The 22,227-nt window shown below is 47.7% G+C and overlaps 1 protein-coding gene across 7 annotated transcripts in view; it reads right to left on the bottom strand.

Moving 5' to 3' along the window:
- Nucleotides 1–22,227, bottom strand: part of PAK4 (p21 (RAC1) activated kinase 4) — a 38,628-nt gene that overhangs the window by 13,723 nt on the left and 2,678 nt on the right. For 2 of the 7 annotated variants that reach the window (XM_081334679.1, XM_081334677.1), the window contains exon 2: nucleotides 125–348. In XM_081334679.1, coding sequence (XP_081190805.1) covers nucleotides 125–328 — 204 coding nt within the window. In that variant the 5' untranslated portion in view covers nucleotides 329–348. Of the gene's footprint in view, nucleotides 1–124; nucleotides 349–5,226; nucleotides 5,245–10,508; nucleotides 10,690–10,741; nucleotides 10,760–11,182; nucleotides 11,296–22,227 lie in introns of those variants that run through there. The other 5 variants (XM_081334681.1, XM_081334680.1, XM_081334678.1 and 2 more) reach the window with 5 other exon arrangements.

Raw genomic sequence — 22,227 nt, 5'->3', positions numbered from 1 at the left:
GCCTCTTGAAAAAGCCCCTCTGGGCCGCTGCACGAGCTCCTCTGAAACCGAACTCCCCTCCTCCACGCACTGTCCCGTCTCCCCTGTCGCAGCCCTCGGAGAGCCCAAAGCAGGCGCCACCCACCTTCTGAGAGCCGGGCTGGACGGCCGTGATGTACGCGGGGTCCACCAGTGGCTTCGGCCGCTTGGCCGACTCCTCGATGATGCCCTGCCATTGCCTGGGCAGCCCCGTGAACTTCTGCTCCTGCTGGTCGTAGCCCGTGTGGACCCGGTGCTCGAAGTTGGAGGGGGCCGAGATCTCAATGCGTTTCTTCTTTTTGGTGAACATGGTGATGTTGGCTAGCAGACCTAGAAAAAAGAGTTTTTCAAAAAAATGTCAGTGGGATAAATCTTCTTGTGAATCGGTACCTCCAGAGCCTAGCCTCCCCCACCCCGTGTTCCCACGAGGCAGCCCCCCCCCAAAGGTCGGTGGCTCCATCGTGAGCGTGTCAGCAGCAGGGTAGATCCCCTTTCAGGAGGAGCGATCAATACTCCTGCCCTGCTGGGAGCTCAAGGCGCCAGTCCCTCCTGTTAACCCCTGACCGAGAGACCCCTGCTAGGCAGATTGGATGAGCATATGGACCACACGGGGTTCGGCTGCGGGATCAACCAGAGGCCGATTCAAACCTCCGAAATGGCCACGAAAGGCACAGCTGAGCAGCTTCCCTAATCCGGCATGCAGGGGTCTCAACCAAGTGCAACTGCTCCATCAGCCTCACCAGCTTCCTCTGTGTGGCTGGACTGGACTGAGAATGGGGGACAACTGGGGAAGCTCAGACCGGGAAAGGCTGGCTTGAAAGAGGGAAGGTGAATAAGGGCTGCTGGCATCTCTTGTGCCGTTGTGCTTCTTAGAAACATGGCTTGGCTGGAGGGGCTTTGGCTGCTGAACTTTATGACCCTGTTTTCCAAGCTCAGCAACACCAGAGAAAGCCAGCCAGCCACACACACACACACACACACACACACACACACACACACAAATAGACACCCAGACAACCCCCATTCTCAAGACATGTGATTTTCCCCCTCCTCCACTACTCCACAGCCCTCCCCACCTGGTCTTCTGGCCCCCAGGTTCTCCCTCATCTACCATGCTCCCCAGAGAAACTGTTTTCATGCAAATGGTCCAGCTCCAGAGGGGACAAAGGAGAAAGAGCCGGGGACAGGAATCTAGTGGCTTCCTCCTCTTGGGAAGTCTGAGTTGATCTCATCCAAATTCCAGCCTTGAAGATCCCAAAGGCGTTCCTGGGATCAGCTGCAATCCAGAGGCTCAGCACTCTGCGGCGTGCCTTGCCAATCCGGTTGGACCAGTCCTTTTCCCAGCAAAACATCCCCCCCCCTTTGCCCAACTGGGCCAGCAGGGCTCTCTTGACCAAGGCAGGGAAGGAGGCCAAGCCAAACTAGGCAGCCATTCAAAAAAGGAGCAGCAGTGAATCCTGTCGCCATTTTTGTCAGGGCTAAACTCAAGGGTGGAGATTTAGGAGATTAGGTTTCTCGGGAAGCGTAAAATTAGCATTAGAAAAGAAGCTGGGCAGTGGGTCCAAAGAGGGCTTCTCTAGTTTATATAAAGTAGCTTGTTTATACCAGGAAATGAATGATACAGAAGGAAGAAACAACAGTGAGAAATTGAGGAGCGCAAAAATATTTCGACTTTGGCCATGTCACTTCTATCCAGGGTGATGATCTCTTTAACTGCTTCGGCAGCAGCCCACACGCGAGTGGAAGGGAAACCCAAAGGAATGTAGACTTCCACTGCTAATCAAAGAGGCCATTAGGCATTATTGCCTGGCTGGTTCTCTCTAGCTTTCCAACCTGCTCTGCAGACAAGCAGCTCAAAGGCCTAGCGGTTAATCTGACAAACCAAATGCACTCAGCAAGAGGGTAACATGTGTTGTATGACACGAACTGCATTCCTAAAGAAAAATTCCTAAAGAAAAATTCCTACCGGGTCTAGTGGGCCATAAGCTAAGACGTTCCTCTTAAAAAGGGCACGGCCATTCCTTTGGCTGCAGAAAGCGAACCTGGACACCCCCGGCCCTCAGGCGGGTTGGGATCCCAGCCCAGCCAGAGGCTGCTGTGAGCAGACCCAGCCCTCAGCCAATGCAAAAGGAATCCTGGAAGCATCAGCACAGCAGACAGGAGGGGTTTTATGGCAGTGAGAACAGCTAATCAATGGAACAGCTTGCCTCCTGGGGTGGTGGATGCTCCATCACTGGAGGTTTACAAGAAGAGACTCGACAGCCACTTGACTCAAGTAGGGGGTTGGACTAGAAGACCTCCGAAGTCCCTTCCAGCCCTAGGATTCTATGAATTTTCTTCCCACACAAATGCGTAATCAAACTTTGAGATTCATGACCACCAGCTTGGCTGGCTTCAAAAACCAGGCTGGACCAATTCACGAAAGTCATAAGAACCGGCAGTGGGACTGCCTCCGAAGGCCACCTGCTGGGGCACCAGGGCTCTTCCTTGGGCAGTTGCTGGTGAGTCGCTGAGACAATAAGCTGCTGGGATTGACAGGCCAGGGATCCAGTCCAGCAGGGACCTGCTTTGTTTTTATGACTAACTTTTTATCTTTCCCCCTTTTAGCTCGAGACACAATGAGCAGTAATTACACTGGGCGTCCTTTTGGTTTCCTGGGAAGGGGTGGCGGTGTCACACACTCTTAAAAAATGCCCAGTAAAAGACCATTGTAATGACGCAAAATAAAATAAAACAAAACACTAATACGGTATTCACCTCAAGACTGGAGAAAAAGATTTGGGGACAACCAGGTGCCTTGATAGGGAGGGAAAATCCTGGCCACGACCTGTGGACTTCAACTCCCAGAATTCCTGAGCCAGCCAACTTTCCTGCTCCTACCCTGCCTACCCTTAAAGCAGACGGAAGGGGCTGCTGGTGTTCCTCCTCCACCCCTCGGAGTGTTCCAGCGGGGCTTTGATTTCTGGCCAGTCCGCTCAGATTTCCCAGCGCAAAGGTGGAAGGGCACACCAGCACAAAAAGCTTCAACTCCTGACCTTCCCAGGAGATCAGTTTTGCAGCACAATTGATCCCAAGAAGCAACCAAGAGAAACACAGCCAGGAATGAAATGCAACCTAAAAGACTTGAGTTTCGTGCACAGATACAAATCAGTTTCTTTTATCACAATGGTACGTGAAAGCAGGAGGTTTTCTTTGGGAACAAAAGGAAGTGTGGGACGCCTCAAATCATTGCAGAAGAGTTCGATCCTCTTAACCCCAAAAGGAGATGAAAAGCCCCCAAGTGCAACGTGGAGCGTGACGCTGTGACGTTCCAAAATCCCTTCCGCCATTTCCCAAGGAGCCAGTCATAACTATCCGAGAGTCGGAATGCAAGGGTGTTTCTGAATCAGACCGCTACAGCTGCAAAGTGCTGGAACTAAAGCTACCCTTTGAGTAAAAATGGCACTGTTCAGAGGGAGAGAGAGGGGCAGGCGCAGATCGGTCAGAATTCACGGGAACCCTGGTGAACTGCAACGACTTGCTGAGCAGGCCAGGAAGGCAGCTGGAAAGCAAACGGTTCTTCTCCTACGGAGGTAGGGATGGCACTTTAATGGGATCACACGGACCTGCCTTAAGAGCACGGCTTGCTGGGAGAGCCAGCAGCCTCGGGGTCTTCCTCCTTCTTCCTTCCCGGATGTCTAAGTGGGAACAGGAGCACCCCATTCCAGAAACATCGCGCCCAGGCCTTTGGTTTAAGTCCGCTTCTGGCTCGTGGGAATGCGTTTTCGTTGTAATCTAGCTGTTGCCCAGCTTTTGACATAATTTGTTCTTTCTTTATACGCTCCTGTGTTTTCTTCTCTGTGAAATGCCCAGCATCACTGAGAATTGGGCAGTGAAAAAAAAAGTTCAAAAAGCTATGCTTTAAAGTGCAGTTGTTCAGAACGGAAGAGACAGGCTCTCCAGAGGTCTACTGTGTTTGGACTCTGCCCGTATAAACTTTCCAGGCAACCTTTTCACTACAAGAGGCAGGAGGTGATTTTGGAAGAGAAGTAAGAAAATAGAAGGTTTCCAGATTCTGGCTTTTTCTGGCCAAAATGTTTTATACAGGAGGAGTGAAATGACCGATGTTCATGATCTGAGGACCCCAGAACCACCTCCAGCCCCACAGGATCATCAGAAGCTCACATTCTTTGTTTGCTCATCTGTATGGTAGAAGCAGCAGCAACAAGTGCCCCTAAAATGCTCGACTCTGCAGGCCTGAGACTCATAAATGAAGAGGCCGACCAACAGTAAACAGGTAAATGAACATTCACCAGCATCCAAAGCAAAGCCAGACTCCACCTCTGGAAAACAGGATGCGCATTAAGCCAAGGGGCAAACAGGTTTACTTCACACGATGCACCGAGGGAAGGAGCTGTTTCAAACTTCTCAAGTGTCTGAAACAAAACCTCGTCAGTGGGCCTCCAATTTTGCCACATTCAAAAAAATTGGTGAATTCCAGTCCATCATCTCTCTGGCAAGCAGTTCTATTTACTTATTAAATTTATGCCCCGCCATCTCCCTACCCAAAGCGACTCTGGGTGGCTTCTAGGATAAAGAACATCAGGAAGCAGACAAGCTTTACCAACAACCCCCTTCTTTGTTGCTAGCAATTGACCATTTATCTAGTCAAATGAAAAATGACGGACCGCCCACTATCGGGGCACAGCCCTGTGGCTTCCTGGATTGCTCAATTAAGGGGAACCTCCTCTGTCTCTGGCCTGCACTGGTCCGGCAGAGATGAGCAGAGGCTCCCCCCAAATGGAGTTTTCCAGACAGCCCCAACTCGATTTCCAAAGGCTGAGCTTGCATTTCCCGGGAGCCCTGCTTGCCTTTTCCACGCCTTTCCCATCGCCCAAGCCACGCTTGCCAGACGGGAACAAAAGCCACGTCGTCTCCAGTACTGGCAGACGCTCAGCCCGAGAGCTGCTGCACAGACAACCCTGCAGCAAAACCATCGCCAGACTCACGTCTGCTTTCCTCTCCAAAGTGAGAAAGTTGATCCAAGAGTGGATTCAGACGACAAGGCACACAAACACAACAGCTGTGCTGGGACAAAGGAGCCCCACCTCCCCCTTTCGGGCTCTAGTAAGTGAGGAAGGTGGTACACTTAAGGGGATCCTGGCAAAGCCAGCAGAACAGGGTTCTCAAAGTCCATGCTCCAGAAAGGTGTGAAGACGGGAGACTTACAGGCGCACTCGTCCTCGGGAGACTTCATCGTGGCCCCGTGTCTGCCTTTGTCCACAGGCTGGGGCAGCTAAAAGGAAGCACCTTGGCACATCCCCTCCTCTTTATGACTTTTAGGCCCATCCTCCCTTTAATGAAAGGGTGTGGCTGCTCCCTCCCTTCACCCCAGTCGATTGGCTGGGGAACTTCTCCACATTTCTGGCTCAAACTCTTTCCCGGCTACTCCCAGAGGACCAAACGCTCCCAGTTTGAGAACGCGTTTGCTCCAATGACCAACTTTTCCAGACTGAGTTTCAACCACCAAGAATGCAATGGCAGTCCTCCTTCCCATTGTACATTTTGTGGATATGGGTGTGTGTGGGTGTGTGGGTGTCCCGCACATATCCATCTCCTCCTCTCTCTCAGACATCCCTGCAATGTACTAGTGCAAAGGGATTTTGCCTTCCTGATGTGGCCGTTGTGGCTCACCGAATTAATATTCAGACTTAATGTTGCATCTAAACTTTACTCCATAAAACATTACTGAGGGCAGCACAACAGTAAAAAATGCATACAAGCCTTGTTGGCAAATCTCACGACAATCCACAAAATGTTTGAGCATCACTCCACAACAGGGAGAAGGATGCTTCCCCCGCTTGGGATGGCAGTGGCTGAATATTCACTATTTATTTATTCATTCATCCATATTTACATAGCTGTCAAACGATGCTGACAATCAAGTGACTCGGGGTGCTTTTATTACAAATACTCCTATCCTCTTTGTAAGAAGCTGGTGAATCTGCTTCACTCCACAATTAAAAATCCATTTTGTGAGCCGCAAGTTACCGGACTCATGAATGCCCATGACCAAGGAAGAATTAACGGTGGAAGAGCAATGGAGATCTTGCCGGCCACTGTTATTAACACACTGGCATGGTAAGAAAGCTTCTGGGATGATATGTACACTCACAGCATATTCCTACCTGATCACAAAAGTGTTAACCTGTTGTGTACAAAGGCGAAACTTCCTTTGGGTTGAGATCAATTCCTGATGACTTTTCAGAAATAAAGAGTAACGGAAGGGACCTTTGAGGTCTTCTAGTCCAAACCCCCCCCCCCCCCGTTCAGGCAGGAAACTCTCTACCATTTCAGGCAAAAGGCTGTCCAGCCTCTTCTTGAAAGGCTCCAGCGCTGGAGCACCAAGAGTTCATAGTAAGGTGGAGGAGGACTGACCCTCCCCCCCCCAGGTTCACACCACATCAAATAAGAATTGCCTAATTTTCTTTCTTGAAACGCTTCCTAGAAAAGGTTGGGTGCAAGACGGTCAAAAGTGGAGAACCATACCAGTGCTAGACCAATTCCCCCTCTGACTGAAAAGGGAGTCATTTATTTATTTATTTAATTTATATGCCCTCTGTCTCACTATCCAGCCACGTGGAGAACTCACATCCGGGTGGTGTAGCTCAGTCCTGGAAGGTCTACTGATGTAAGGGGGGCAAAATATCATCACTAAATTGTGACTACGGGTCCGAAAAGCAAACTATCCACAAACTATCCAACGTACGGTGTCAGAGACTTGAGTGAAGACGTTGCCGATTTCCTGGCTGTGACAAATGAAGCAAAAAGTTATATCTGTAATCTAGACATACATTTATAATATTTAGACTTTCTATTTCATGTTTTGTATCTTTACCTATTGAAACGTGATATGAACGTGCCATCTGATAAATAATAAATAGTCCTCATCTGTCTCCTCACTTGTTTTCTTATGTACTTAAGTATTTAGAAGTCACTCTGTATCTAGTGACCTCAGAACAGGATGCAATCAAGGAAGCAAATCAGTCTGGCAAACAATAAAACTGATCAAGATCAAACCTCAAAAGGGGGCTGTTGTGACCGAGCCCCAGATTCTCACTTGAAAGGATGCCAGTCAGGGTCAGTCTGGTCTCCCAGCTTTGGAAGGCAGTGCCACTCTGAGTAAGGGGACCGGGAGCGAAGCCCCCTGACAGACCTCAATATCAGAAAAGTTTCCTTAATTTGTCTTTCTATTGCCAAGCAAACCATGGCAATGCTGAATTCCTGATTCAAAAGATAATATTCTGTTGGCTGCCTGGACAACAGAGGAATCAATTCATTTAAAATATGAATTTGTCTGGCTGAATTATTTGCCAAAAAAGTATTATTTTATAGCACAAGTTAGGGGTGTCCAACCTCGGCAACTTAAACGCCCAGAATTCTGAGAGTTGAAGTCCACAAGTCTTAAAAGTGGCCAAGGTTGGATCCTTGTGGCACAATTGTTTTGATGCCACCTGTTTTTATTGTTACAAATAACTCAAGATGGCAAACCACCCATCTCTGTGAGGGAGATGGGCAGTTCTTCAACCTGTCAAACCCTGTGGGATGGGCTGGACTGAGAGAGAAGTCACCAGCTGGCTTTAATGCCTGAGGCAGAACTAGAACTCCCAGCCCCCTGATTTCTAGCTGGTGCCTTCACCAGGAGACCAAAATCTCATTTTGTCGTGCACGCAGTGAAGAAATACCGGAAGAACCCTATTTCCACCCTCTCCTCCCAGCAATGCAGAAGAGCAGGGACAAGATCAAACAGAAGTCCACAATCCTGAAGAGGTCTGGAAAGACCCCTTGGAGTCTAGGAACCGATTAAAGCAGTGGGATCTTTTTTCTGTCTTGTCCCAAACAGTGGGGAGGGGCAGATACTTAATCCCCATAGATGGGAGACTGTGCAGCTCCTGACAGATTCTCTTCTGCTCTGGGATGTCCCAGATCACCCCACCAGAAGGCAGGACAAGAAGCAGCAGACGGAAGCTAGTCAAGGAGAGAAGCAACCTGGGGCTAAGGAGAAATTTCCCGACAGTGAAAACAATCCGTGGAACTCCTTGCCTCCAGAAGTTGTAGGTGCTCCCTCACTGGAGGTTTTCAGCAAGAGACCGGACAGCCACCTGTTTGAAGTGGCATAGGGTCTCCTGCTTGAGCAGGGGGTTGGACTAGAAGGCCTCCGAGGTCCCGTCTAGCTCTATTCTATTCTGAAATATCCTGAGAACGCTAACCAGGCAGAGAGGCCAGGGCTAGGACACGTCTCCCTCCTCCATCTAAAGAGGCCCCTTTTAAACCAGAGCCAGCCTCTGCCAACTGCCCTTCCCACCCCGGCTGGTCGCAGCCAACAGCCTTTCCCCAGGTCAAACTCCCCTTATCAGCCTGCCTTGTTTGATTAGTCAGCCATAACCAACACTTTTTCACAAGCTTGGATAAACACAAGAGCCGAGCACACCCACATCCACCAAGTGTACACCCAGCAGTTAAGATCTTGCCACTGGCTGGAAGAATAACCAGATAAATATAACCTGACCAGGAAAAAGAAAGAAACCAAAATGGAATGAGCCAGAAGACTGACAAAACATGTTTGTTTCAAAATCCGAGGGTGTGTTTGGCTTTGTGTGTGTATGTGTGTGTAGGAAGTTGGAACTCTTGCCTATCAGAATAGGCAAATCATTAAGGCAAAGTCAAGAGGCACGGTGCATGAAAAGTATTCCCACAAAGTAGTCTCTCCAACCTCTAGTAAGTGGTAGGACCCAGACTCCAACCACTGTCATCTACCAACTCATCTGCTAGGATCTCTCTTGCTTTCCCGGTGACAGGCAGGCAAAACACTCAACGCTGCCCCCCAGCAAAGGGTCTTCTTTCCTCTGGAGCAGGGGTCTCCAAACCTGGCAACTTCAACTCCCAGAATTCCCCAGCCAGCATCCGGCAGCTGAAACCCACAAGTTTAAAGTTGCCAGGTTTGGAGACCCCCTGCGCGGGAGGACCTGGGTACAACTAAGGCACTGTTGGGAAAAGAAATCGAAGAACTTAGAAGCTGAGCAATGTTTATTTGTCTCCCCTACGAATTTCTCCAGCAAAGGGGCAGAAGCCCTGTGACATTTAAGACACACACACACACACACCCATCTCATCTCTCAGAAGTCCTGGCTCTAGCCAAAATGCCCGTCCTGCTGACCGGCCTCCGACCAATTTTCCTTTGAACTGCTCTCTCCTCTCTGCTTCATGCGCAGAGGGCTGCCCTTTGGAAGGTGGAGTCTACCCTGCGCCAAAGAGGGGCAAATCCTCCAGCCAACGTGACGGGGGTCTCTGGCAGTAATAAAGAGCCTCTCAGAATGGAAATTCCCTCTGGGGCTCCGCTGGGGCAGGGCCCTCTGTGCGCCACGGTCCCGGGAGGGGAGGGGGCAGAGGAGGTGGCAAGGGAAGAGCCAGCCCTTGCTAGGCAGGAAACAAACCTGCAAATTAAATTATAAACAGCTGGGGCCCAGAACCACCATGATCTCGCAAAGCCTTTTTTAACCTCAGGAGCTGAGCAAGGCACTCCTAGCATGAAATCGAAGGGTAGCCTGGTTCTCTCTTCCTGGGGGGCTCTGCAGCTTTCCCGGGCAAGCAGAACCGGCCTTGCCCTTCCTCACTCAGGCCCGGCCTCCTTCCCCCTCTTCTTATGCCCAGTGCCTAATATAACACCTGCCCAGGTTTCTTAGTTCCTCCTGATCCTCTCCTCAAAACTCACCCTGTACTATTTCCCAACCATGCTTACAAGCACACAGACACACAAATTCCTCCACAACCGCCTCCTGTCTCTTCAACTTTAGTCAGCAAACTTTTTGGAGGGGAGATCCACTCTCCTATGATTTGTAAACTAATGGCTTGCTGAGCACAGTCCCCGGCATACTCCATTTGGGAGATTCTACTACGAATGCATTCCAGCTGTTTCAAAAGCTTCCAGAGAGCTCCGCTTAAAAAAAAAAAGGCTGAATTTCAGAAACAAATTGATTATGACAGGATCTTTAAGCTGCCGGGGATTTATCTGTAATTGCTTTATAAGCTGCTTCACTGTAAAACATCAGGTGTGATTTTAAAAAAAAAAGAAAGAAATTCAAAACTCCAGGAACACATCACCCATTCTGTCAGTACAACTCATTCTAAATCCTAATGATAAGCGGGGGTTTTAAGACAGCGGCATGATGGCAGAAAACGTAAGCAAAACAAATTAATTTATGTATCAAACACAGTTAGAAACAAAACAAACCACATGGTGACTCAGTGAAATGTGCAAGCCAGACCACAGGTGCCACTCAACTTTATTAAGCCCTCGGCTTATCGGCAGCCACAACTAACAGCCAATAGCGGCCTAGGAAAAATGTATTGATCAGGCGGTTTCCTGAACTGCGAAGGAGGGAAGAAGCAGGATCTGGTCCTTCCTCCTCAGCCAGGTCTCCCTACTCTTGATCAACTTCTTTGTTCCTTACCTCTACGGCCCCTTCCTCAAATTTCCTCATCACCGTCTTGCACCTGCGATATACTGATGACCGTCTGGGTAGCTGCAGATGCAGACAGGGTCCCTGCTGCCCACCAGCTTTCCTTCTCCTGGCGGTTCAGCGAAGGCAGAAGTTCTCACTCAAAGGCCAGCACCCCCCTCTGCCCACTCTGGGTCCCCAAAGGCAGATGCGCCAGGCAAGCTGGCCAAGGAAGCCGTAATTACCCCTTAGCTCTTTGTTCTGGTCTTCTGTTCCCTCCCACTCTTAGAACTCCACTTCAAGAGGCACAAAGAGATAAACCCCCGAGAAGAAGCAGGAGCTGTTTTAAGAGAGTCTTTTGCCCCCTAGAGTATTTAGGTGGACGATTTCTGCAGACGGTAAAGTTCAGTTGACGTGACGCTACGCCGAAAGAAGGGTGAAAGAAGGGCGTGCCCTCTGCCCGTGCCCCCAGTGCCTAAGGAGAGGCACGCTGGGCCTTCCAAGGGGCGGCAGCCCAGCCAATCCCAGCCCAGGGCCCTCCTATTTTTAAGCCGAAGGCTGGAGGCGGAAGTGGGGGGGGAGAGAAAGAACGGGGCAAAGGGGAAGAGCCCCCACTTCGGGAAGGACCTCCCCCTACCAGGCGGCGTGGGGAAAGGGGAACAACTGGGGGCCACCCATTCACTCACCTCTTGCATCGCTGCACTTCCTGCCAAGGGAACTCACTGGGGGGCTGGGGGGGCAGAAGGGAGAGGTAGGGGGAAGTCTCCCCCCTCCTGCTTCTCTGCTCTGAGTCAGCTGGCTAGGCTGAGCAACAGATCCTCAACCCAGGCGGGGACACTCCTTCCCTTCCTCCGCTGCCTTGCAACCCCAAAGCCCGGCCCACAACGGCCTGCTTGGCGAGGGGAAAGGAAAAGAGCGCCCCCCGGTGGCTGAGGAACGCAGGCACCCACAGAGAGGAGGAGAGCCCTCAGTTGCCCGCTCTCTGAAGGTCTTCAGACCTGAAGCCCTTCAGGCTGAATTTGTTCAAACATCTGGAACGCAGATACCTTTTGGAATATGGTCGTGATGGGGGGAGTTCTCCACACATGCTCAAAAGTTCCTATTACTCTACTACAGATGTGACCGAAGTGACATAAGCCGCCTCTCATTTCTGTGTAGAGCCATTTTGTTTTTCCCACCCGCTGTTATTTTGCAAAGGAAAAGCTACCCGATTGCCCCCAACTTCTTTGTTTCCTACCATCCCATCTCAAGAAAGCGCACGCGCGCACACACACACACACACACACGGAGATAGTTTTAAAATCTCTCCCGCACACACACACACACACAGAAGCACACAAACGACACTCCTTGCCTGTGACACAGGCTCTGGTGAAACCAGGGCTCGCCCCGGAGTCTCGGGCCAGGGAGGGAGCGGGGCAGGGAAGAGAGAAAAGCAGACTTTAGCCAGGGGAGCCTCATCCTCCAAGGGAAAAGTTCCCATTTCTTCTTGACAAAGACTTCCAGAAATGCACATCTGCCGGACTTTCATCCAGAATATAACCTAACATGCAGTCGAAATTTCGGAATGGCCACAATTTCTGTTTTGACAGGAGATTCCTGAAATATGACTAAAAAGAGTAAGAAAGTATATATATTTTTTAAAACCCAGTATTTGTTTAAATTAAACTGTCTTACTCTCTTTAATGATATTTAAAAAGGTAAAGGTAAAGGTTCCCCCGCACAGGCGTGCTAGTCGTTTCCGACTCTAGGGGCCGGTGCTCGTCTCTGTTTCAAAGCCGAAGAGCCGGCGCTTGTCCGAGGACATCTCCGTGGTCATGTGGCCGGCATGACTAGATGCCAAAGGCTGTTACCTTCCCACCATAGTGGCCCCTATTTTTCTACTTGCATTTTTACGTGCTTTCGAACTGCTAGGTTGGCAGAAGCTGGGACGAGTAACAGGTACTCACTCTGTTACGCGGCACTCGGGATTCGACCCGCCGAACTGCCGACCTTCAGATCGACAGGCTCAACATCCTAACCCAGACATGTCAAACACAAGGCCCGGGGGCCGGATCCGGCCCGCGAAGTGGTTTTATGTGGCCCTCGAAGCCATCCTGGAAACAGTGAAGGAACGGCCCCCACTGCCTTGGCCCTGGCCCAGAGACCCTCCTTCTGCCAGAGACCCTCAGATCTGTCCTACTCCTGCCCAGGCCCCCATAGGCACCCTTGATGCGAACCATGCCCACGCAGTAGGCCATACGTACTCTAGCCACGCCTACCCAGTAGGCCACGCCCACCCTGGCCATACCCACCCGGCCCCTTGAGGGCAAGTGCAATGCTGATGCGGCCCTCAGTGAAATTGAGTTTGACACCCCTGTCCTAACCCACCGCGTCCCTTTAATGATATTTAGATCATGCTAAATATAAAAGACAATGCTTTATTATATGTGGAATTTAACAAACACATTTTTAATATTTAATATTAGTTTAATTATTTATTATTTATTTCATATTATTTAATATTGAATATTATTTTGGCAGTCTTTTCAGAACAGACACAATTCAATGCTTTCCAGTCTCAAAGGAATAAAACTGTGCCAAAGCCTGAAGAGGGAGGGACAGGGGGGGTGTCTCCCAATTTCTTCCTCCTAGGGCTTGTTGTACATTCTCTTGTGCCAGTGGACAGCCAAGCCCCAAAAGAGTTTTAAAAGTCTCCCCCTTCCCCAGGACGCCCCCTCCCTCATAAGCGGGCCGTTTGATTTCTTTGTGATTGTTTTCCTGGAGAGTTTTGGCACTCCTGCCTGTAATCCCAGCAGAAGAGAAAAGGGTTAAAAAGCCGTCACGCCCACTCCTGAGATTTCAGCCTGCAGCCAATGAGGCGGCAGTGTTTGAAACCAAAACAGCCAATGGGCAGCAGCTGATGGTTACCCATCAAAGAGGGGGGGAGGAGGAGGAGGAGGATTAGGGGAAGGATGAAGCTTGGCCATATCCCAGAAGATGGAGAGCAGGCAGCCAATTGGGCTGGATCCTCGCAAAGGGGCAATTCCAAGTGACCAGGGGCCATGTGGGCATCCCAGAAGGCAGGAATCTAATCTAGCAACTCCGTAACTGAAGATGTCAAGCAATAACATTCGATGTTAGGAAACTTGACAGAAGAAGCTTCTTGGAGGAGAAGCAAAACATCTTCAAGGAAAAAACCAAGGAAGTCCAGTTGCTTCTTGAAAAAGCATCTTTGGGGCAACCACGACCCGCATGACGGAGACTCTCCAGAGACATTCACCCTAAAATAGGCAATCCAGAGGGGAGGGGACAAGTTGCTTAAAGGCCCAGGCCAAGTTGTCCTCCCCCTCTGCCCAGGCAGCCCCAAAGGGCCTCCCCCCCCCCTTTAAAAGAAGCCAGCCCTCCCAGGAGAACCTCAGCCTGGAGGGGAGAACAGTTTTTTACATGTTACCAATCACTTCTGCATGACTTGACCCCAGAACACCAGGACTAAATCACCAGAGATAACTGGAAATTCAGGGCAAGGATTGTTGTATAAATCTAGTCTCTTTAAATTACGAGGTGAGATTAAATATATTGTGCTATGATTTTCCAGGAATTGTATTCATTACAGTCTGAAAATGGGTAAATTAGCTCTCCAACTGCAAAGGCAAAAAAAGATCCAAGTTCCTGGCTGCTCTGCAAAACAGCAGAAGTGACAAAACATCTGCAAAATATTTGCAAAGAGAGTCACCTTGTGGCGAGATGGGCAGCAAATAAATTTAATAAAATAGATGAATAAAATCCTGGGAAGTGATTATCAGCTGTTGAATTCCGCAGCTTCTGTTGTGTGGCCAAGCAGATCTGTCTGCTAACCTACAATTGCCTCAAAGAAAGGAACAATCTCAGAAAAACGCCTGCACATCACCCTGTCCAAAATGCTAACTCAGCTTTCTGGAGGATTCAGTCCACACGTCTTCAAGTGGCCAAGGTTGGGAAACACTGTATTTTGGGGATAACGTTTACTTCAGCCCGCATTCAAAGCCATCCAGAGTCAGACGGACAAAATGTTTCACCTCTACCTGCCCCTGTAAATGGCAGCGCCATCCCCAGTGACAGTGAGGTCAAAGTATTCAAGCAGTCACAAAGTGGCTGAAAATTCCTCTTCCCTTGCCGATAATCCAGCGGCCTCCAAAAGGAATTTGAGGTAATGATGACGGTAATGCAATCTGGCAGCAGAGCTTACAGCTAGCGTTAATTCTCTTTTTAAAAGTCTACCTGTATATTGGACGATGCACAGGAAAGCCCAGGATGAAGGTCTACTTCTCCTGCTTACCTCCCAGGGAAGATTCTGTACTCAAAAAGATATCAGCCAGATCGCTACAGTTTTCAAAGCTTTTATGACTGTGAAACGGAACCTGAGACATTTTCAGTTATTTTCTCTTGCTATGTGATAGTATTTCATCAATCACAGAAGCAAAGCCATCTTACCTGACAATGAAGTAATTGCAAGGCCCAGAAAGAGACGGGTGGGGGGGGGGGAATCAGAAAATGTCCTTTTCCCCCACATTATTCACAGACCTCCTAAGACTGACGTACTTTCAAGAAATCTCCCTGCCTACTTTGCTGTACAATCATTGCTTCTAGTAGGCCAGCCCTATTATAGCCAGTCAAACACGACGGTTGTCAAGATGGACATCTGCATAGCAAGTTTGATTCTAACATAAAAATAAAATGGAGTCCAGGAAATACCTCTGAACTCAAGCTGTGGGTTTTCACAAGTTGTATTGTTATTTGTGTCTCCATGAACTACCTTGAGTCACCTTTTCCATGCTGGCTGAAGAATTCTGGGAGTTGAAGTCCACAAGTCTTAAAGTTGCCAAGTTTGGAGGCCCTTGCTCTATTAGATAAAGCAAGGGGAAACAGGATATGTTTCAAACAAGAATGTGATTCTAACAATTTTGAAACATAAAACCCATCACCCATTTGTGGACCCTTCTCTAGAAGGTCTCAAAATCCCTCCTGAAAAACCTGTTCTGGGGTAAAGCAAATAATTAATTTAAAATACAAGTGAAAGTGATATAATCAAGATCAGCCTTTCCTTACATTTCAGTCTTTTCAACACACACATAATTCTCATACGCACAATTCTCCAAAGGCTTTTTTTTTTGGGGGGGGGGGGAAAGGATGTCTACAGTTTACAAGAGCTGTAAAGCCTGTTTACTTTACAACTTTCTAACAGATTCTGTCCTCAAGACCATGACTGAAATCCAATTTATATTTATCCCAGTAGAATTATTTCCATGCACTTCCTGGTTTCCTCCATGTGTCCTTAATTTTATGCAGCCTCCTTCTACGCCTCACTGTTTCTAAGTAGCCTCCCTGAAATATGGGTAAGGGGAAAGCAGCCAGAGGCCAGGAGAAGCTAAGAGATTAACCACCCCCCCCATGTTAATCAGCAGAGAGTGAAGCTTTGCAGATCTTCCTAACCAACTTCACTCCTTATCACAAAGATACACTTGACAGCCACAAGTGTTCCTGGCACGAAGTATCACAATCACAACAATCACAACCACCGCAGCAGCGCCTTCCTCGTACAGGGGTCATCCCTGGCATGCCATCCTTCCACATGATGGGGCAGGGGGATGGCTACAACTGCTAGAGCTACACCCTTCGGGCAGCTTTCCTCAAAGTCCCCAGCTCAATCCCTCTTCGTCTCCATCCTCATCTGACCCAGAAAGCCAGCTCCACTAAAGTTGCCGGGGCCCCTGGGAAATAACAAAGCAGCCACAGAAAGAATCACGAAACCGCTTCACAGGAGATGCAAACAAACAGCACAGATCGGAGACGTGCTGCACACTCAGGCACGTCTCACGTCCAGGGACCCTCCTGCCTTCAACTCTCCCTGCACTTCCCTTCCCTGGGAGGCCAAGATGGGCCATCGGCACCCACCCAGCCAAGCTGCAGGAAACCAGCCGCCCTGGGAGATGCAAGCAGGCCTGGTTAATTCGGCTGCAGGCAGTGCCTGGAGAAGACGGGCCCTGGAGAGAGAGGGGATAAGGCAGGCACGCCAGGAATGCAGAGGGATCCAAGATTTCCCCAGTCGGAAGCATGAAAGGCACAGACACACCGGCTGGAGTATGCAACACTTTTTAAGCTTTCCAATACGATTCACCCACTCGTCTCACAGAGCTTGTACCTCGTAGCCTAGAGTTCCACTTCCTCAGCCAATGGGTCTCAATTCCAGAAATGGAACCAAAAATTCCAACAGAAAAGAATAAGTAAACCGCTCACATCTGTATCGCACCCCAAGCAGTGATTGGCATGCAGCCCGTATCACAGCAGTGGGAAAACTGAGGTGGTGGAGAAATAGACTTAAGACCAGTGGCCCATTTAGTCCAGTTCACCTTAAGCTGAACAATAGCGGCTGAGGTTTTAGGCAGCGGCCTCCCCCAAAACCCCAACACTGATCCAGACCACTTTCACTTGCTGCCTGAGGACGATGCCGCAGTCTCCTCCAAAGCTGTTTCGGTCAAGATCTGACTAGGGGGGTCCTCAGAAATCGCCAGGTGCCACCTTAAACCCAAATGAAAACAGGGACCCTTAAATGCAGCTCGACCCCATGAAGGAGTCTCAGCCTGCTGTCCCCCGAAATGTTCTGAAGCCTTCCAGGGTCCTCCCCAGATCGTTTAGGCCCCTCAAAAGCTGCACCCAGGTTGGACCTTTCAGACCAGGGTCCTCCCCCAGTTTTTACGCAGACCTCCCAGTTGAGAGTCATCCTGTCAAAGGACTGGTGGCAGCAGCAACACTGCTTTGCCAAATAATTACTCTGGTGGTAATTAAACTGCAAGCTAACTGAGCAAGACCCTTAATTACTTCTTTACATCATTACTAGAATTACAGAGTATTCTCTCCCCTAAACACACATGTGGGATGATGGGGTGGGTGGAAGAGAAGCAAAATGGGACAGAACTCACTGCCTTGCTGCTAATTTTCATTAGCACGGAGCAGAGCCATTACTTAAAATTGTTTAAGCAGGCTTTACTTTGTCCCAGGAGAAGCTCCCGCTGTTATTAATGAATTTTCCACTCAGCAGCCGTGGCTCCAGTCCAGCTTCAACGGGCACCTGCACCTGGGAAGTGCCAGCTCGCTGGTCGCTCCCTTGGTAAAGCAGGTGCGAAGAGGCGGAAGGCCCACCTGGCTCTCTGCTCCTCTTCACTTCTCCCAAGGACGCAGCTTCCCTTCTTAACCAGTTCGTGGATTGTTCGCAACAGGGGTGGGGAATGATGGCCCTTTTATGACCTGTGGACTTCAAATCCCATAATTCCTCAGCCAGCGAGGTTCCCAAGCATTTTGTCCTGTGCTCCTTCCAGGCAAAGCAGTGACCTAAAAGGTCGCTCGGGCATGCCCCTGCCAACATGTCTGACATATAGGCAAAAAAATAAAATAAAATCTAAAATGCCACCTACCCCATGAACGACATAACCAAGAGGCAGAGGCCACTGAGACTTCTGTCACACATCAGTTTACATTTGAATTTGATTGGGGGATAAGATTCCTTACCACAGCCTTTTTTTTTACAAAAAAGTTCTTTTTTTGGACTGGAGTTTCAAGGAGGAAGCCCAGTATTTTGGATGCAAGAAAAATTCTAGCAGCATTATCCCAAGCCTGCAACCCCTAGAACAAAGTATATTTTTCTTATGCCCCTGGCTTAGTTCCAAATATATCATTATAGATATATAGGAGGAGCAGGCAATTTTATTCTTTCCATGCTCCACAAATTGTCAAATTTAGAACAGTAAGACTGCAAAAAAAAAGAAAGAAAGAAAAAGAGAGAGACTCTCCACTCAGGCTTAAAATACCTTTTGTTTCTCTTTCTTCCACTCAGGCTTTAACATTTTTTCATACAAGTGAGAAAAATCGAGACGCTTCAGAAAGGTTTGGAAAAAATTGGCACATAGAATACAGCGTCACATTTCTCCATCAGTTTGTTTTCCGACATCTATCATGGGGATTTTTCCTCAAAAAACTCAGCTCTCTTCTCTTATTTCACTTCTGTTGGTAATATAGAACCCGAGAGAACAAGAGGGGCGCTGGATGTGGCTTCACAATGGAAGGATTGAGGGGGCAGCAGGCAGAAAAGACCCCCCACACACACACCTGGAACCTCCCCAGATGGATTATATTGCCCTGCCTGTAATCTTTTAGCCAGCAGTCCGAGGGTCATCAGACCTGAAGTTAAATCTACCTTGATTGCTGTTCCGTTAAATGCTCCTTCTTGGATCAGCCTCATATTGTCCCTTTTTAAAGATCCCTGCAGTCAAATCCAGAATGCCAATCACTGTAGCCAATGTATTACTATCATACATGTGGAAATAACACACAGTATATCTCAAAACACACCCACGTGCAAAAATTGCCCTGTCCCCTCCAATTTAACAAAAAAAAAGTTAATGGCAATCTACAATTTCTACTATTTGCCCCTGCCTTTATATACAACAGCATATTATTTTTAAAGCCAATAATCCAGGGGTGTCAAACTTGCAACGTCACGTGATGTGTCCTGATGTATCACAACTTTTTTTCCATTGGTGGCAATGGGGTGGGCACAGTTTCGGCACGACACATCCGGCCTATTTGACACCCCTGCTATAATCAGAAATAGTCTTAGGTTTTTGATTTAGGTAATTTTACTATTAGGAATGGTGGATTTATTTAAACAGAATAAAGCAGTGTTTTTCAACCTTGGCAGTTTGAAGATGTATGGACTTCAACTCCCAGAATTCTCCAGCCAGCATAGCTGGGGATTCTGGGAGTTCTCAACCTTGGTAATTTGAAGACGTGTGGACTTCAACCTGGCAAGGTTGAGAAATACTAGAACAGAGAATTAATACTTACTGAAATAAAAAATTTTGTATTAATATCCAACTTTATTTAGGGCACAAATAATTGTATGCCCCTTAGCAGGCTTACCTCCTTGCTTGCTCTTTCATTAATTGAAAAAGCCTCAACATCACATTCCGCCATTCAGAGGGAATGGGTTTTGACTGCCTTACATAATCAACCACTTCCCTGGATTTGGAATAAGGCAGCAAGAAAGCTCCTGCTTGCCATCTTCTGGCTGGCCCAAGACGGAGAAGGGACTTGGTTATTATGATCAAAGAGCAGGAATCCTCTTCGGAAAGATTTTTAAAAACAATTTCTAGTCTTTGTAGAGAAATGCAAAACAAAGGCATTTAGAAAATACTTCAGGAAAAAAAATTCTAATCCAAAGCAAAACATGTGGTAATATTTGACATACCCCATGTAGGTATCTCTGCCTTACCACTGAATTATGTTCCAGAGTGTTTTTCAAATTCTCACCCACAAGACTTAAAGAGCAATATATTTAGGCAACTAACAGGTCTGCTCTGCTATCAGAAGTTGAGCATTTTTTAAGGACATAGCTTGGATTAACTAATGTTTTCATTGGCAAAAGAAAAGTATATCCTTCTTGGCTTTCAAAATGTCCTGTATTGACCTTTTCACCCTGGAAGCATTTTTCCAGGCTATAAAAATCACGCTCCCTAAATCTGAACCTGAAGATTTCTGGAAAAGTCTCCTTCGAAACACGTTTGACCACTGGACCAAGAATTCTAACCCTTTTGTAAAAAATGAAGCAACATGTTTGTAACTTTTAACAGGAAAGAACTCTTATTTCTAAGAGAAACAAATAAAGTGGCAACTGAGTGTTCTTCCGTATATAAATGCAGTAAGCACAAGCTGGCAACGGTACCTCTCGAAACATTCCAAATATAGTAACTGTTTAATCTTCTGCTTCTTTGGCTTTCTTTTCCTTGTTTGCTTGAAGAGAGATCCTGGTTTCTTTTGAAGTGATTCCAAGTTTGTAATGGGACTCAGAAGAATCATCTCATCAAAATAAGGACAACAACCGGAGACCAGTCTTTAGACAGACTGCTCATTTTCTGAAAGATTCTGAGTCTATCAGTAAATCAATTATCCTGGGATACAAACCTCTGCATTTTTGGTGTCATGTTCAAGGCATAAATCAGAGGCGGAAAGTGCTGAGAAACAAGACAAAACTTGCCTTTGATCTTTATAAACAAAATGACTGAATCACCTTGTATATAATAAGAAAAAAAATGGTACTGGCCTCTTTGGAGCATAGAATTAAGAACAATTTCACAAACATCGGTATATGACCAAAATATCCTGAAATTCCTTATTACAGAACGTACAGAAGTTACAATCACAACCTCAAGCAGACAAATGATCCTTAAATATGAAAGTGAGCCTAGACTAATATACCACACCAATATATGGAGCTTATATTGATATACGGAGCCTACACCAATGTAAGGAGCAGGGCGTGTCCCACTTACAGGTGCCAAAATCTTACTCTGGACTCATCCTGAAACAGATCACCTCCTCCATTCATGTTCTAAATTTTCCAAGACTTTTATCTGCCAGAGCATTCTCAGATCTAGAAAAATTTACTTTAAACAGCAAGCAGAGCCTTCAACAAAAAGCTGCAAAGCAGAGTTTGAAAGATTCAGACAGGTCTTTTTCTGGGATAGTATAGTTTATGCAAAATGAAATACCAGCTAACTACACCCCATAATCACTTTAGTAGAGGGTTTTTTTTCACACTTAACGCTTGTAAACTGTAGAAGTTGAGCTTCTCCAGCCCTAAAATTTCTCTGATGTACAGAGAGGCACGACTATCTAGGCATTAATAGTCAGAAACAATTAGAAATTGAGTTTGCAGATTATAAATATGAGAGATTCACTTCAAACCTGTGAGCCAAAACTAAATTCTTGAAAGAGGCTTACAGGCTGATGATCTTATCGGCTGGCTTAAAACTAAAGAGGCAGTGGGGGACATTTTGTAAAAGCACACTTAGCTCACCTAGAATCAAAGGGACTGGTCTACTCCCCCACCCCCAATTATCCACCTGTGAAAATTTAAATACAGAATAACTGAGCTGGAAGGGACCTTGGGAGGTCTTCTAGTCCAACCCCTGCACAAGCAAGAGACCCTATACCAGGGGTGTCAAACTGCCGGCCAGTTGCATCATATGGAGGCTGTGCCCACCCCAGCTCCGGCAATGCAAAAAAAGTCATGATACATTGTGACACACCATGTGACTCGGCGAGTTTGACACCTGTGCCCTAGACCATTTCAGACAAATGCTTGTCCAAGGTCTTCTTAAATACCTCCAGTGTTAGAGCACCCACATGTTCTGAGGGCAAGTTGTTCCACTGGTTAATTGTTCTAAATATGAGGAAATTTTTCCTTAGTTCTAGGTTTGATATCTCTTTGATAATCTTCCAGCCGTGACTTCTTGTCCTGTCTTCAGGTGCTTTGGAAAATGGGTTGACCTCTTCTTCTTTGTGGCAGCCCTTCAAATATTGTCATGCCACCCCAGTCGTTCTTTCCACTAGACTAGGCATATCCAATTCCGGCAACCATTTAATTAATTAAATTTAAATAATGTGAATTTATAGTGTACGCCATCTTACTCTCAGTAGAGTTTATAAAGTGGCTGTACATTCCGGCATCCTGGGACATTCAAAATGTTCCATCGCTTTCTATGGGGGGTGAGCTCTTACCCCCCGTGGATAGGGCTCGCAACTTGGGAGTCCTCCTAGATTCACGACTTACTCTGGAAGATCATATAGTGGCCGTGACTAGGGGGGCTTTCGCCCAGGTTCGCCTGGTGCGCCAGTTGCGGCCCTATCTGGACCGGGATGCCCTGTGTACGGTCAC

This window comes from Vipera berus (assembly GCF_964194415.1).
Source record: "Vipera berus genome assembly, chromosome: 9".
In the NCBI taxonomy this organism is placed as follows: domain Eukaryota; kingdom Metazoa; phylum Chordata; class Lepidosauria; order Squamata; family Viperidae; genus Vipera; species Vipera berus.
Note: the sequence above shows the minus strand (reverse complement) of the source record. Positions and strands in the feature narration are given on the sequence as shown.